General features: G+C 40.9%; 2 protein-coding genes and 1 long non-coding RNA gene across 4 annotated transcripts; 2 read left to right on the top strand and 1 right to left on the bottom strand.

Moving 5' to 3' along the window:
• Positions 1-1,703: 1,703 nt before the first annotated feature.
• Positions 1,704-8,536, bottom strand: hcn3 (hyperpolarization activated cyclic nucleotide-gated potassium channel 3). Of its 2 annotated transcripts, none has more exons than XM_062486500.1 (8): positions 8,140-8,536; positions 7,559-8,056; positions 5,039-5,468; positions 4,786-4,947; positions 4,464-4,682; positions 4,190-4,336; positions 3,016-3,256; positions 1,704-2,794 (listed from the first exon to the last, which is right to left on the bottom strand). In XM_062486500.1, the coding sequence occupies exons 2-8, from the start codon at positions 8,026-8,028 to the stop codon at positions 2,610-2,612; spliced, it is 1,854 nt and encodes a 617-aa protein (XP_062342484.1). In that variant the 5' UTR covers positions 8,029-8,056; positions 8,140-8,536; the 3' UTR covers positions 1,704-2,609. The 2 variants fall into 2 exon arrangements, with proteins under 2 accessions (XP_062342484.1, XP_062342485.1); XM_062486501.1 differs by having other exon boundaries at positions 7,849-8,056.
• Positions 8,537-11,213: 2,677 nt separating this feature from the next.
• LOC134040562 (uncharacterized) lies at positions 11,214-12,134 on the top strand. Its single transcript, XR_009932887.1, has 5 exons — positions 11,214-11,231; positions 11,339-11,404; positions 11,516-11,621; positions 11,739-11,875; positions 12,041-12,134. It is a non-coding gene; the product is annotated as an uncharacterized LOC134040562 (long non-coding RNA).
• Positions 12,135-12,227: 93 nt separating this feature from the next.
• On the top strand, positions 12,228-14,378 carry LOC134006966 (cytosolic phospholipase A2 gamma-like). Its single transcript, XM_062446077.1, has 6 exons — positions 12,228-12,242; positions 12,513-12,654; positions 12,803-12,916; positions 13,590-13,744; positions 13,883-14,048; positions 14,209-14,378. The coding sequence occupies exons 1-6, from the start codon at positions 12,228-12,230 to the stop codon at positions 14,376-14,378; spliced, it is 762 nt and encodes a 253-aa protein (XP_062302061.1).
• The last annotated feature ends 218 nt before the right edge of the window (positions 14,379-14,596 follow it).

Here is a 14,596-nt window from a genome sequence, read left to right as displayed (position 1 = left end):
CTGCTGACACTGGATGTAGGCACGCTATTGTGAGTCATGATGCTCCTTTAGATAGATTACTGCTTTTAATCTGTGGTGGAGCGCCGTCATCAGACCAACACTGTCTCTTATACAAGTTTAATGACTGGGCTTGACCTCGTCCCAAGCACCCTGTGTGGGAGGCACTGTCTTTAGGCTTCTTTTTTTACAGCAGTCATCAATCTTTCTATCTTCAGGACTGAAAGAAATTAGATAGGTTGTGGGCGCATATATGGATACGATGCAGATAAACACATTAGGATGCTTGATAATCTCAATATAATCCTAAATGCATGTTTCCAAATGAAATTTTAAAAAATTATTTAACAGAGAAAAAAAGTTGAATTACAGTGTCCTGATGATACAATCACAGATGGGCACACTGCTTATAAAAGACAGAAACAAGTGGGTAATCGGAAGTACCATGTACAACCAGTTGTGTATATTAGCTTAGTTTCCATGATATTGCAATTGTGCATGGAATTGTGAATGGTGTGTGATTTGTGTTTTCTACTGAGGTCCCGCCCCTCAAGCATAGAAACCCATATGAATGCAAGCTTTGAAAAGGATTTTTGTCATGGGAGAGGGCAGTGTGCCTTATTGTTCTCCAGAGATGTAGTCTAAGTCATCTGCTGCACCACTGGACTGTGAGGGATTCTCAGTCACCAACCATGCATTCCCGGAGTGCCTTAATGATCATCACAATGGCACAGCGAAAATAGGTCAGCTGCCTAGAACAATGTCATGTGTACCTTTAATTCAATAATAACTGAAAAGGGGGTAAAGGTGGTAGAGCCACTGCATTTAATTCAACCCTTGTATTTGCATTCCAATGCAACATTCCATAGGAATACTGCAAGCATGTCGTATAATAACAGGCGAATTCATTTGTTTTTACATCAATACATGTACATGGGTTAACCTTCAGAAACTGGTTGAGGTTAGGCGTTAATGCAGGATGAATCCGAAAGCGTCAACAATCCTCCGCTGACATCTAGTGGATATTTTCAAGAACTTTTAAAATGAAGAAAAGTTGCCCATTTTCTTTTCAATCTCACCATTATTCCAGAAATGTCTTAAATCAATAGCAAAAATGTATTGATTGATATAATGTGTGTTTCTTTATCGTCTTTATCCTCTATCTGATGTCATCTTCAAACAAAAATGCATATAATTTTCAGTTTAATTCTTGAAAAACATTCCAAAATAAAGGTTAAGAAACAAAATCGAAAAACTATTTTTTTATTTTATTTTTTATTTGTATGTCAAAATCACCTAAACTTGTAACTAAAAAAGTAAGATTTTTTTTTGAAAGAATATCGTCTACATATTACTGTGGGAGTACTGACATTCTGATTTGAACCAATATCATGCCATTACATATTCTGACACATCCCAGCTTCATAAATCCATCCATGCACCTTACGTGGCTTGCATTATATTAAGTATTCATATCACACCTGTAATAATTTATATAAATATACGCTTTTTAAACTTAGTTCTATTTGTAATTTTGACTAGGCTACGATAACTTTTGGCACGCTTCAGGCCATGCTGTTCTTCTGAAGGCATATTTGCAAAACTGAAAATGCTTTTGAGAACTCTCGATCTTATATTTTAGTAATTATATTACATTATTGAGGTATATTATATGCGAACAAAAGGCCTACTATCGAGGCCAATTTCACTTTTCTGCTTATAAATGTTGAACGGAAGTAGCTGCAAATACCGCCTGGAACCAGTCGTCGAGAAACTCACGTTAGGTAAGGCGCTGTTGTCATTTATTTATTAACTTTGTTGCTTAATTTGTTTTATGGCAACCCCACTTTTATAATTCAGTAAGACGCTTTAATTTATTGATAATTGCCTAAGCTACCATCCATGTCACCAGACGTATTGTGAAAATGAATAATAAATGCATAATGCCAAGTAAAAATTATTACTGAAAGAGTAACATTAATATTTTTAATTATATATGTACTTGTGCAAAGCGAATAATCCCCTGAAAATGTACAGATTATTGAAATCACAAACTAAATTATACATTGCACATTTCGCAATTTCATGATAATAAAATAATCATCATTTACTGCTCTAAACACTAATGGTCTGTTTAAATAAACGGTACAATATTTTTGTAAACAAACTATCGAAGTTGAGCAGTCCTAATTGGCATTGAAGCCATACTGAAGCCCTTGTAATGTATGCTGTGGAATCATCCTCTGGCATTACGGCATGTAATATAAAAAGCTGATATTGGGTATTTGGACTATTGTTAGATCTAGCTGATCATTGCCAATGCATCAACAAATGCTCAAAACCACATGCTCCCCCAAGTATTGGCAGTCTGATATAATTGCTATTTTAGACATTTGCATTTGAATAAACAGTAATATAATAAGGGTTTTTTGAACTCCCCAATGGGCTGCCTTAAAAATCCCCTCCTTCCACACTCAAAGTACAAAAAATCCCCAGTCCTTTGTCAGTAGTCCATGTTACTTCATGAGTGTACTGAACATGAATCTTGACACATGACATTGTGTTCACTGTCCTCCCCTTTTCCTCTTCTGTTTCCTGCTTCGTGTAGGGGCTCATAACTGGTGCTTTGACTCAACCCGAACCAGTCGGTCCACAGCCACACTCTCGAAGGCTCTTCTCATCAAAGGATGTTCCTCCAAAACCTCGTTAAAGTTGTCCACACTAAGTGAGTAGAGACGGCAGTAGGTCTCGGCCCTGACGCTGGCTGTGCGACGCCCATGAGTCAACAGGCAGATCTCTGAGCCACAGAGAGGAAAGAAAGTAGAACACACAAGGATACATCTTGGTCAGAATATACATTTCTTTCAAAGGTATTGAAGTATGGGGGAGATGAAAAAGAGGAGAACTGTGTATGGCAAAAGAGCCAGGGAATCATTTACATTACACAGACTAGATGGTTTAACGATCAAGAAAGCGATTTGGGTAAAGGTTTTCATATCCAAGAAGCCTAAAACCTACCCCCAAAGTAAGATCCATCACTGAGGCGTATCTCTTGCTTGCCACGCGAAAGCACTGAGACACATCCATGTTGGATGAAGTACATTTTTCGACCGAGAGTTCCCTCCCTTATGATGAAGTCCCCGGGCTGAAAGACCTCGAAGTGCAGCTTGGTCAGGATCACAGTCACAAAGTGAGGGTCGGTATTGGCGAACAGCGGCATGTTGGCCACTAGCCCACGACAGTTGAAACTCACAATCTCCTGATGGAGAGCAGAGGAAAGGGATCACGAAGGGGATGTGTAGAAGCTCTTATGTGAGGTGGAAATGTTTGTTTTATGAAGAGGCAGAGTTACTGATAGTGGAGTGGCAGATGGCAGGGAGACAGAGAGGGTTATGCAGGTGTGAGCAGGTGTGAGCAGGGAGACAGAGAGGGTTGTGCAGGTGTGAGCAGGTGTGAGCAGGTGTGAGCAGGGAGACAGAGAGGGTTATGCAGGTGTGAGCAGGTGTGAGCAGGGAGACAGAGAGGGTTGTGCAGGTGTGAGCAGGTGTGAGCAGGGAGACAGAGAGGGTTATGCAGGTGTGAGCAGGTGTGAGCAGGGAGACAGAGAGGGTTATGCAGGTGTGAGCAGGTGTGAGCAGGGAGACAGAGAGGGTTATGCAGGTGTGAGCAGGGAGACAGAGAGGGTTGTGCAGGTGTGAGCAGGTGTGAGCAGGGAGACAGAGATGGATATGCAGGTGTGAGCAGGGAGACAGAGATGGTTGTGCAGGTGTGAGCAGGTGTGAGCAGGGAGACAGAGATGGATATGCAGGTGTGAGCAGGGAGACAGAGAGGGTTGTGCAGGTGTGAGCAGGTGTGAGCAGGGAGACAGAGATGGATATGCAGGTGTGAGCAGGGAGACAGAGATGGTTGTGCAGGTGTGAGCAGGTGTGAGCAGGGAGACAGAGATGGATATGCAGGTGTGAGCAGGGAGACAGAGAGGGTTATGCAGGTGTGAGCAGGGAGACAGAGAGGGTTGTGCAGGTGTGAGCAGGGAGACAGAGAGGGTTATGCAGGTGTGAGCAGGGAGACAGAGAGGGTTATGCAGGTGTGAGCAGGGAGACAGAGAGGGTTATGCAGGTGTGAGCAGGGAGATAGAGAGGGTTATGCAGGTGTGAGCAGGGAGACAGAGAGGGTTATGCAGGTGTGAGCTGACCTCCTTCAGTGGATCACTGAGTTCTCCGAGGATACTGTCTTCATCAAACATCTTGCCCTGGAAGCGCTGCTCATAGTACTCATGAATTCTTTGCCTCATGTCTGCCGGAAGCTTATGGAATGACATGTACTGCTCTACCTGCTTATACTAAAAAAACAAAGGTTGTCGAGAACATAACATCAGAGAAACATACAGACAGATACAATTACTTTACCAAAAATCAGTGACCGGAGGTTGAGTTTATTTTAACTTTAAAGTAAATAGAAATAGGTACCTTCTCCTGATATTGTCGCCGGGATGCGTCCAAAGACTGTATAAGGGTAGTGGCGTGGCCCAGAAACATGGCATAGCACGTGGCGCCCACAATCATACTTAAGACAGTGAGCCACACGTCAGTCAAACTCTCCGGAGCCTGGGCACCGTATCCTATACAAAGCATGTGACTCATCGCCATGAATAGGGAGTATGAGTACTGTAAGTGCCAGGTTGAATTCTGCAACACAGAAATGGATTAAGTTACAGAGTCAAGGGGAAAAGACTGTTGCTTTTAATGTATTTGTAAAAAAAAAAAAAAATTGCATAGAAGCTGCCCTCACCACCATATTGTTTTTTGAGACCCAGCAGTCAGGGGGGAAGTCTTGCAGCATCGGCACCATGAACTGCAGACAGCCGTCCCAGTGACACAGCAACAGCATCATGCCAATGAGGTTAAATATACGCACAACGGCACTGGCCAGGTCATAGGTCATGTGACAGATCTAAGAGAAGCAGAGGGACATTGAACACAAATTCTGTTTCACATTTCATAACAGGTCAAGGTCATCCCCGCCGCCACCTCTTACGCCTCACCTCTTCCCATTGGTGGACGTAGCGAATGAGGCGGGAGAGCCGCAGCAGGCGGAGCAGGCTGAGGATCTTGGTGAAGCGAACGATGCGGAGGGCTCGCGCCGTGCGGTACACATCGGTCGACTCCAAGCGGGACTCGATGTCCACGATGAAAAAGATGTAGTCGACCGGGATGGAAGAGACAAAGTCCACCATGAACCAGCTGCGGAGGTAGCGCCGGCGGATCTGCTTTGGGTCCAGGATGATCTGGCTGTCGTCCTCCAGGATGCCAGTGCGGAAGTTGAGCACCAGGTCAACCAGGAACAGGGTGTCCGAGATGAAGTTGAAGCTGATCCAGGGTAGAGTGTTCTGGTTCTCAAAGTAGGCTATGCCCCAGGGAAGGATGATCAGGTTGCTCATCATCAGGAGAAGCATCACTATGTCCCAGTAGAACCTGGGCAGGACAGATGGTTGGGGGTATCGCAAGGCAGGGCAAGGCAGGGCAGGGCAGGGCAGGAAGAGGCATTGTCAAGGCCAGGGAGTGGAGGGGGATGGGCGTGGTATTGTTAGTTGGTTGTGTAATATACATCTAGAAGGTAACTAGAAGGTATATTACAGAAAAATATCACATCAAGCCCTTCACTATCCTGTCTTCACTAAATATCAGCTGAAATTTGAGTTAAAGTAATAAATACACCACAGAACATGAACAGACTTGAGGCATGAGGCAAGCCCATCAAAGGAGGTCATTAAAGCTGTGTAAGCAGCATTAGTACATCTGGGCTGACTCTTTTACAGACAGTCTCTGTTGTAGAAGGAAAACTGTCATAAAAAATGTCCCATGATGTACCATCAACAAACCAAACCACTAAACTCAAGTAGACCAAAAAAAAATACACTGTCTTGCCACTAGTGCCAAAAATGCTAGGCATAAATATTGTGTTCCCATTTAGTAGCCATACTGTAGGTAACTACATAGTAAATAACTCATTGTACTTTTGTTTGGATATAGTTATATCTAATATGGCAAATAATACCTATGATGATTTATCAATGGACATTCCATTGTATTTAGAATGTGAGACATTCAATCCTAGACCTTTACTGTACATACAGTGCCTGATTATGGATGGCCCCATGTTACACAAGCCATCCAGTATTGTCCTATGGGTCTCCCATGTCTGAGTATTGAGTTCCTTGAGAGGTCTGTTTTTCCAATACAGTATGTCAATCACTCAGTACCCCCCGTTCCTTCTCTTTCTCTCCTTGTCTCTCTCCCTCTCTCCCCCTCACCCTCCTTCTGATCACAGGGCCTGTACTGGTACTGGTACTTGAACTGGGCTCTAGTTTTAATTGCACCCTGTGTCCGGCTGCTGTCACCCAAGTCCTGTGAGAATCAGAGCAAAGCGGCAGGGAGGACAGACTCCTCTCTTCCTCTTTCATCCTACCTTTCCCAAAATCTCTCACACCCCTGTTCTCAGTGTTATCCTGACCATGTTCGATTAGAAGTATCTATCTGTAATTGTACCATATAAACTTAATTTGGTTCTTCAAAATTACTTGAACTACAGTGTATCCTGACTCTTTACATGTATTTCTGTTGCAGACAACGTTTTGAATCCCTATTGCTTGTTAAAAGACATTTATAAAGGAACAGTGTTGGAACCAAGTGGGAATTGAGTCAATTATTTGATGGACATGAATCCAGTCAACAGTCTCTAAACAAGATGGGTTGTCTTCCACCCAGCATGGTTGACACTGGAACATGAGTACAAGGAGGCCTTCCTAATCTCCTATCATCTGCCTCTGTATTTATGACATAATAGGGCAAGATTGAAATCATTGGGGATTCTTGTGGACTATAATCCGTCCACATGGATTTTATGTTACAACGCTGCATTGGTCTACTATTTCCAAATGTTTAAACTGGATGGTATTTATGGTATTAAAGCAACTGCTCCAGACAGATTGCTTGGTATAATTAGATAATACTCCATGGGTCTAGACCCCCCCCCCCCTCCTCCTCTAAAAAACACAATATACAGTGTTTAAAACAGTGGAGAACAAATTCAGAAAGTTCACAAACTCAAAATAGTAACCTATGAATCAGACAGATAACATAACATAAAGAAAAAGAGGGTTTGGTTGGAAGACCTGAGGCACATGGTAATGCTAATCCAGATGATCTCAGACAATACTCTGTCCTTCATCACTAATCAAATCCCTTTCATCTCCTTATCATGTTCCATATGTGCTATGACACCAGCTGCCCTACCACTGATATAACCTTGACAAATCTGGTGTACTGCTTCATAATGACTGAGATTACTAACGTTGACATAACCCTCAATATAATCATTTTGAAGGTCTAAGGCATGTGTACAGAATTGCTTTGCAAGAAAATGATGAAAGCCAATGGTAAACTGAGGGATCTTGAGTCATCCAATAATATGTTTGGCATCTGCCAGTTGCCTTCTGAAGACACAAGGACATCTTGTTAATTTTCCATCCATCCTCCTAACTTCTCCCTTTCCTCTGTGTTACCTGAAGTCACTGTAGGGGTGGATGATCCACACTCCAAAGGAGTTGACCCTGGCTTGCTCAGCGGCCACCCCCTTATGACTGCCAAACATGCGCAGAGAAAACTTGTTGACCCCCGGCTGAAGCATAGAAACAAACTTTCTCTGGAAAAAGAACGACTTGTTGCTATCATATTCTTCCTCAGTCTCCTGTGGCTCAGTGTCAACATGTTCTGCATCTTTGGAGATGGTAGATTCTTCAGACACCATCTGGCCATTGGGATCGGCTGTGTATTCATCGTTATGGGAGGTTACCAGGGAGGAGAGTTTCTTGTTGATATCGCTCCTTGTGTCACCCCTTGGGGATGACTGGGAGCTCCTCCGCCAGCCGGAGAAGAGGAAGCTGCTTCTGCCCAGACGTTTGGACTCCACATTGTGGGCAGGGCTTTCCTCAATACTTCTCTGTCCACCAACACTTCTGACGGGACTAGACATGGTCACGGTTACCTTTCAACAACAGCACCTGAAATACATGGTTATTGGCGTTAAGAGGATGAATACAAAAGTTGATTTAAACAGGCCTTTTGTGATGAACAATAAGCCTACCTGCCGATAAGTCTATGGAAAACAAGGGATTAAGATTCAGGGGCATTGGAAAAAATATTTTTAGTGATTAACGAAGTTGTTTCCTCTCGATAATCTTAATTCAAACGATGTCCAAAATGTCCTCGTCCTCAAATGAAATTCTGAAGCTTTCCACGCATCCATACATTACGACTTAGAATAAGTACACCATTCTGGTAAATAAAACTAAATGACAATCAAAAAAGGGCAATAGTTGAAATGAATCGCACGAAAAATAACCCTTGCACGAGGCAAACGCCGGGTCTCTGAAAGTGTCTTACAGTGCGCGAGTAGTAGCCGACAGGGACTCAAATAAATAAGCTACATAGAACGGACTCAGAGTAATCGGCTTGTTGTCATGACGGCAGCGGTCCTCTCACCTTTCCCCTCCTCTGCCACGACGGAATGTCCCTCTTCCCCGACACTACCCAGAGAGTAGCCTATGGTGTGCGCACTCCGCACGCATAATACCTATTACAGAATAATTGGACAATTTGGTTGACTTACCATTTTATAATATTTAGGCCTACTGTCAACCACAAGATAACAACTGCAGTTTGTATCGTTGCATTGTGTGTCGGAAAAGCCTAATACAATAACTTGCATCATATTTTTCAAAAGTAGGCTATCCTATTGTTTTCCTATCCTATTAACCACAGTAGTGTTTTGCTTTGCTGTGGCGTAAAGTGACCAGGTCAACCTGCAAACTATCCTGTCCACACAGTGTCTTGTTTCAGGTTTGTCAGTCACCTATTTTGTAAAGAGCCAGGTGTCATGTTCTCAAGTAAAGGAATCATTCACTGTTGAGTCTTGAGATTGTGTGTGTGTGTGTGTGCGGCTGTGTGTGTGCATGAGTGTATGTTCAAAAGGAATCTTGAGATTGTGTGTGTGTGTTTACGGGTGTGTGTGTGCATATGTGTATGTTCAAAAGGAATCTTGAGATTGTGTGTGTATTGTATGTAACTGGCTGTCCGAATATTAGGAGGTTCTATTCAACGTGATTGCCACTGCTTTTGTGGCATTAGGTCCTTTTAAATGCTTCATTAATCTGTGTGGTTAGAAGAGACTGAGTAAGTTGAATGTAGTCAATGTGAAAGTTGACCCAATGGTCCTCAATACATCTGAGTTGACACATTTTCAAGTTTGGGCAGACTAATGAACCATGTGGCTTTGCCAAATGGGAATCTTGAGATTGTGTGTGTGTTTGTTCAATAGGAATCTAGAGATTGTGTGTGCATGCATGTATACCTGTATGTATAGGAGCTGGTGTATGATTTTGAGGGAGATACATTTGAGTTTTACCTGGAAACAGGTTTGGACTGGGACTGAAAAACGGCCCGGGACTTTGAAACGCAGACCGGACCATGACCATGTATTATTATAATATATTATTTTGCATTATGCCACGGCCGCTTGACCGGCCGTTCGGGAAATCTCCCGGCTCTCCCGATGGCCAGTCCGACCCTGCATGGAAAAACAAATATAAGCTGGTAGATCAAAGAGGAATTTATAACAAATCCCACACCGGCCAAATTAAGGACATTCAAGAGTTAAACATTGAGACACTTCTTCTAAGGAAGTGTTTCTCAACTGGTCTAACCATAAGACACACATTTGTCATGTGTTTCTGATTGGCTGGGTGGTGGCATATAACTTAATCATGTTACATTAAATACATTAAAGTGACATTACAAACATTGAACCCCACCAAATTAGCCCTTTACCTTGGGGGGGGGGGGGGGGGGGGTAGGTTGCATGTAACTTTATAACTTTAGACGGTAATTAACTCGGTGTCTCAAGGTAAATGGAAATTCAGTAACTTATAAATAACATAACAGTTAGATTTTTTGATGGATCCGAAGTACACGTCACCACACCACCCTCTGCACACCAGCTCCACCAGTTAAGAAACACACACACCCATGCATACATAATAGACCATTCCTTGAGTGGGTCGCCCACACCGGCCATCCTTGATAACTGACTGTTAACCGAATATTAGGAGGTTATATTCAAAGTGATTGCCATTGCTTCTGTAATTAGGTCCTTTTAAAGTCTTCATTAATCTGTGTGGTTAGAAGACACTGAGTTAGTTGAATGTAGTCAATGTGAAACTTGACCCATTGGTCCTTAATACATCTGACTTGACTAATTTTCAAGTTTGGGCAGACTAATGAACCAAGTGGTTTTGCCGAATGGGAATTTTTGGATTGTGTGTGTGTGTGTGTGTGTTTGTTCAATAGGAATCTTGAGATTGTGTGTGCATGCATGTGTACCTTTATGTATATGAGCTGTTGTATGATTTTGAGGGAGATACATTTGATTTTTACATGGAAAAGGAAATATCAACTGGTAGATCAAAAATTAATTTGATAACAAATCCCACACTGGTCAAATTACATTCAAGGGTTAAACATTAAGACACTTCTTCTGGGTGCTGGTCGTATTACATTAAATACATTAAAGTGACATCACAAACATAGAACCCCACCAATTCTGCCCTTTACCCTCCAAGGATGAACTCTGTAATGAGTTTTGATCATTTAAAGTATTTACTGTGCATGGAGAGAGTCAACAAAAAAAACAAAATCATCCTATCAGTTCATTTAAGGCTTGGATAAAGACACGGTGCATGTGGTTAACTCAACACTCACCGGTGCAAACAGCTGACCACTCCTCCATTGTCCATAATGCCACAAACAATGAGACACTTCTTCTTAGGAAGTGTTTCTCAACTGATCTAACCTTAGGACCCACAATTAAATTCACTCTATCCTATAAAGTTTCAGAATATTAACAGGACAACTCTCAGCAGATATTCTTTCTGTTGTCATGACGGCAGCGGCCCTCTCACCTTTCCCCTCCTCTGCCACGACAGAACTTCTTCTTAGGATGTGTATCTCAACTGGTCTGCCATTATGACCCACAATTGTCCTGGAGTAGGAGGGATGGGGGGGGGGGGGGTTGTGTTTCTGATTGGCTGGTTGGTGGAATATAACTGTATAAATGTAGTTAACTTTTTAAAAATATTAAACGAAGCAGAAGCACACCACCCACCCCCTTCTAAAGGTATGGTTGGCTATTTTACGTGAATTTCAGCTTTATAACTGAACAAAATGGATACATTACAGGTTACTATTGTAACTAATTAACTAACTAATTAAATTCACTCTATGGAAAGTTTCATAATATTAACAGGACAACTCTCAGCTGTGCTGTTAGATATTTTTCTGATGTCTCAAATCAGGTAAAATTTGCATTTCTGTTGGAATTTCGGTGCCATGTTCACTAGATGCTAACTTGTGTTTGTACATTTTCAATCTACCCTCTCTCTCTGTTTAAATAATCACACATGAAGAATCGCACACTCCCTTAACAGTGGAGAAAAAAAGCACATTGAGAAAAGGAAACCAATTATTGAGAAATGTATGAAGAGGAATCATGTTCATGTTGCATACAAACAGGTAGTTGTAATAGATTGGGTTCAATTAAATGCATGTATGTTTTACTCTATATTGTGTGTCATTGAAACATAAATACATTTAAATCAAGTCATGGTGAAAATGTTTCCACTTCCTGAGGTTCCTAACATTGCTTTGCTGGGATCCGGAGGAGAAAAGAGAGCAATGGTTGGACTTCTGGGATCACTCTATCAGATGGAGAAGGAGGATCTCCTGGACTCTATCCTCTATTTTTGTGAGGTGTCAGGTTTCACATGGTAACAGCACCCTGCATACAGTTAGAACCTGAAACATGGTTGATGAAGGCTCTGGTTATGGCAATACAACTTCAAATTTCAATATTTTATGTTATCAGTCCAATAGCAGCATGTCAAGGTAATATAATCACAGGTCACATAACAGACTTATGTTTGTTCCTGTAGGTGCATGACCAGTCTTTACAAGGAGTCGAACTGGTCTAAAAAAATTGAATAAGTGAAAATGAGAATTGCCCACAGGCTTGTGGATGATCATGTGAGCAGATTAGCAAGAGGAGAAAAATTGCTGAACTATTTTCAATGCCATGAAAACTTCAACTTGACTGATGCTTGGGCTGCACTTGTTGTGCCTATGGTAGTTAAAGAAGTAAGTAAATGTTTCCCCTAAAAAATTAAATAGGTGATCAATAGATCTCAACCTTACATCTTTTTTTATGAACCAGTTCACCACAAATAAATTAATCTAAGAAGCTATTTCAGTATTCATGTTTTAACATGTTTTCTCGCAGGACACTGGCTCTCAGGCAGCATGTTTTACTGTTTCTTCTGGATGTCAAACATAACTTTTTTTCTCCCACAGATTGATGAGAACACTCATGAGGCACCCATTTTACCACCTAAATGAACTATCCAACAGGGAAGTTTTAAGTTTGTGTTATCATTCACAGAGAAGACTGCATTTTGGAGAACAGAACTTGTAAGTTCTAAGCAAGAACTGGCCCACTATACCTGCCAAGTGTGTGAGTCCATCTTTGACCGGTTCGATGACCTGAAAGAAGGTAAGTTGGTTGGGTTTGATATGAATCACTGTTTATACCTCTCATGGAATGTCATCACATCATCAACACTAATGTATTTGCTATCTGCCATGATTTAACTATTAATATTCTCTTGATTATTTTTAATCTTGTAATTTGTATGTTATAGAAATATGGAGAGCTATTGTAAAGTTCATATTAACAATTGTGGAGCTCGTCTTGAAAGGAATTTGGATTTGGGGAACCCAGTATAACTTTCTGCACAATGCAACACATGACACAGGTGATTTAAGAAGTAATCTGTGCACTCTGATAAGATTGTTAAAATGTCCAATATCTTAAAGTAAGTAAGTAAGTAAGTAAGTAAGTAAGTAAGACTTTATTTATATAGCACATTTCATACAAGAATTGTAGCTCAAGGTGCTTTACATAAAATCAATAAAAACAATAATACAAGTGATAAACAATTCAAACAAAAATAAAAATCCCAATAAGATCTCTGTTCAAGAGAGAAAACAACTTTAAACATGCATCTTAAAAGTAACATATACATTTGGTTCACCCCTGGTCTGTATATATAAAACCATACACTCTGTTAACAGATCCTTTCCCCAGGTCAAGAGTATGGGCCGTATTCTCTGTTAACAGATCCTTTGCCTCAGATCAAGAATACAGATTGTTTTACATATTTGTTTAAATACTTCACGTTAAAGTTATTTTATAGTTGTTATGTTACAAGTTCAACTGTGAATGACCCTATCAAGACAAGTTTCAAGTCATCAACTGTTAGAACTTGACTACTGTATATTCTGCACTTTCATGCACTAATTTGTACATTGCTTTGATTAAAAGTGGCTGCTGAATGGATAAATGTAAATTAGCACAGAACTTATTTCTGGCTGACTATCGGTGCAGATTTGTGTTACATGCAACACATGTTCTGGTCTAATTTCCAGCTCCAGATGTTGCTCCACAAATTCTGACTGAACAAATCAGACATTTTAAGGATGTTGGTTTACTGGTGAATTCTCCATATTTCTGTGTTCTGAGGCCTGAGAGACAAATAGATCTTATCATCTCCCTTGACTTCAGTGGAGGAAACCCAATGGAGGTAGTTAGATATATTTACAAATGTACATACAGTACTGATCACTGGTCACTTTAGCTGTCCTCAACTTTCACAAAGCAAATATATTCATTATTTGTCATTCATTCATTTTATTTTAACATTCCTGATTACTTCTTTCAGACAGTTGTGGAGGCACACAAAAAATGTGAGGAGATGAAAATTCCATTACCAACTGTTGTTGTGAGTCCTGAGGCCAAAAAAACTCCAAAGGACTTTTACGTCTTCAAAGGCGTCAACACTCCAACTGTGATCCACATGCCATTGTTCAACATTGTAAACTGTAAAGGTAAGACATTAGTGCATATATTGTAAATGCATCACAAATAATATTAACGTACAATAAATAATGTGACCCATAAGGTAATTGCAATTAGCCTAATTCATATGCTGCATACAATGGAACTTTTTAAGGATTACATTCTAACACGTTCAGCTTTATTTTCTAGTTGAGGACTTGAGTAAGTTGCGAGAGAAATACAAAACATTCCAAGGAGCTTACAGTCCAGAGATGATTACTGAGCTGATGGAGCTGGCTGGCCAGAACATCACCAATAACAGGGAACATTTGCTGAGGGAGATTGAAATGGTCTCGAAGAGAACAACTCATCAAAACTGAGATGCAGTCTTCAATGATCTTTGTCATGACATGGCCAAATAATAGAATCTCGTTCACTTAATGAAAGAGTTGGGATGATTTTACAGTTTTATCTTTGTTTTTCAACGTAGTAATTGGTACAGAAATGATAAACTGTTATTGATTTTAGATGTTCAGTTTTATTCTTCAACCTTTGTTCTTCAACATGGCAATTGATAGATACATTATTAATCATTAAT

Source organism: Osmerus eperlanus, chromosome 20 (assembly GCF_963692335.1).
Source record: "Osmerus eperlanus chromosome 20, fOsmEpe2.1, whole genome shotgun sequence".
NCBI classification, from domain to species: Eukaryota; Metazoa; Chordata; class Actinopteri; order Osmeriformes; family Osmeridae; genus Osmerus; species Osmerus eperlanus.
The sequence above is the reverse complement of the archived record's forward strand: the minus strand, read 5'-3'. Positions and strand labels throughout refer to the sequence as shown.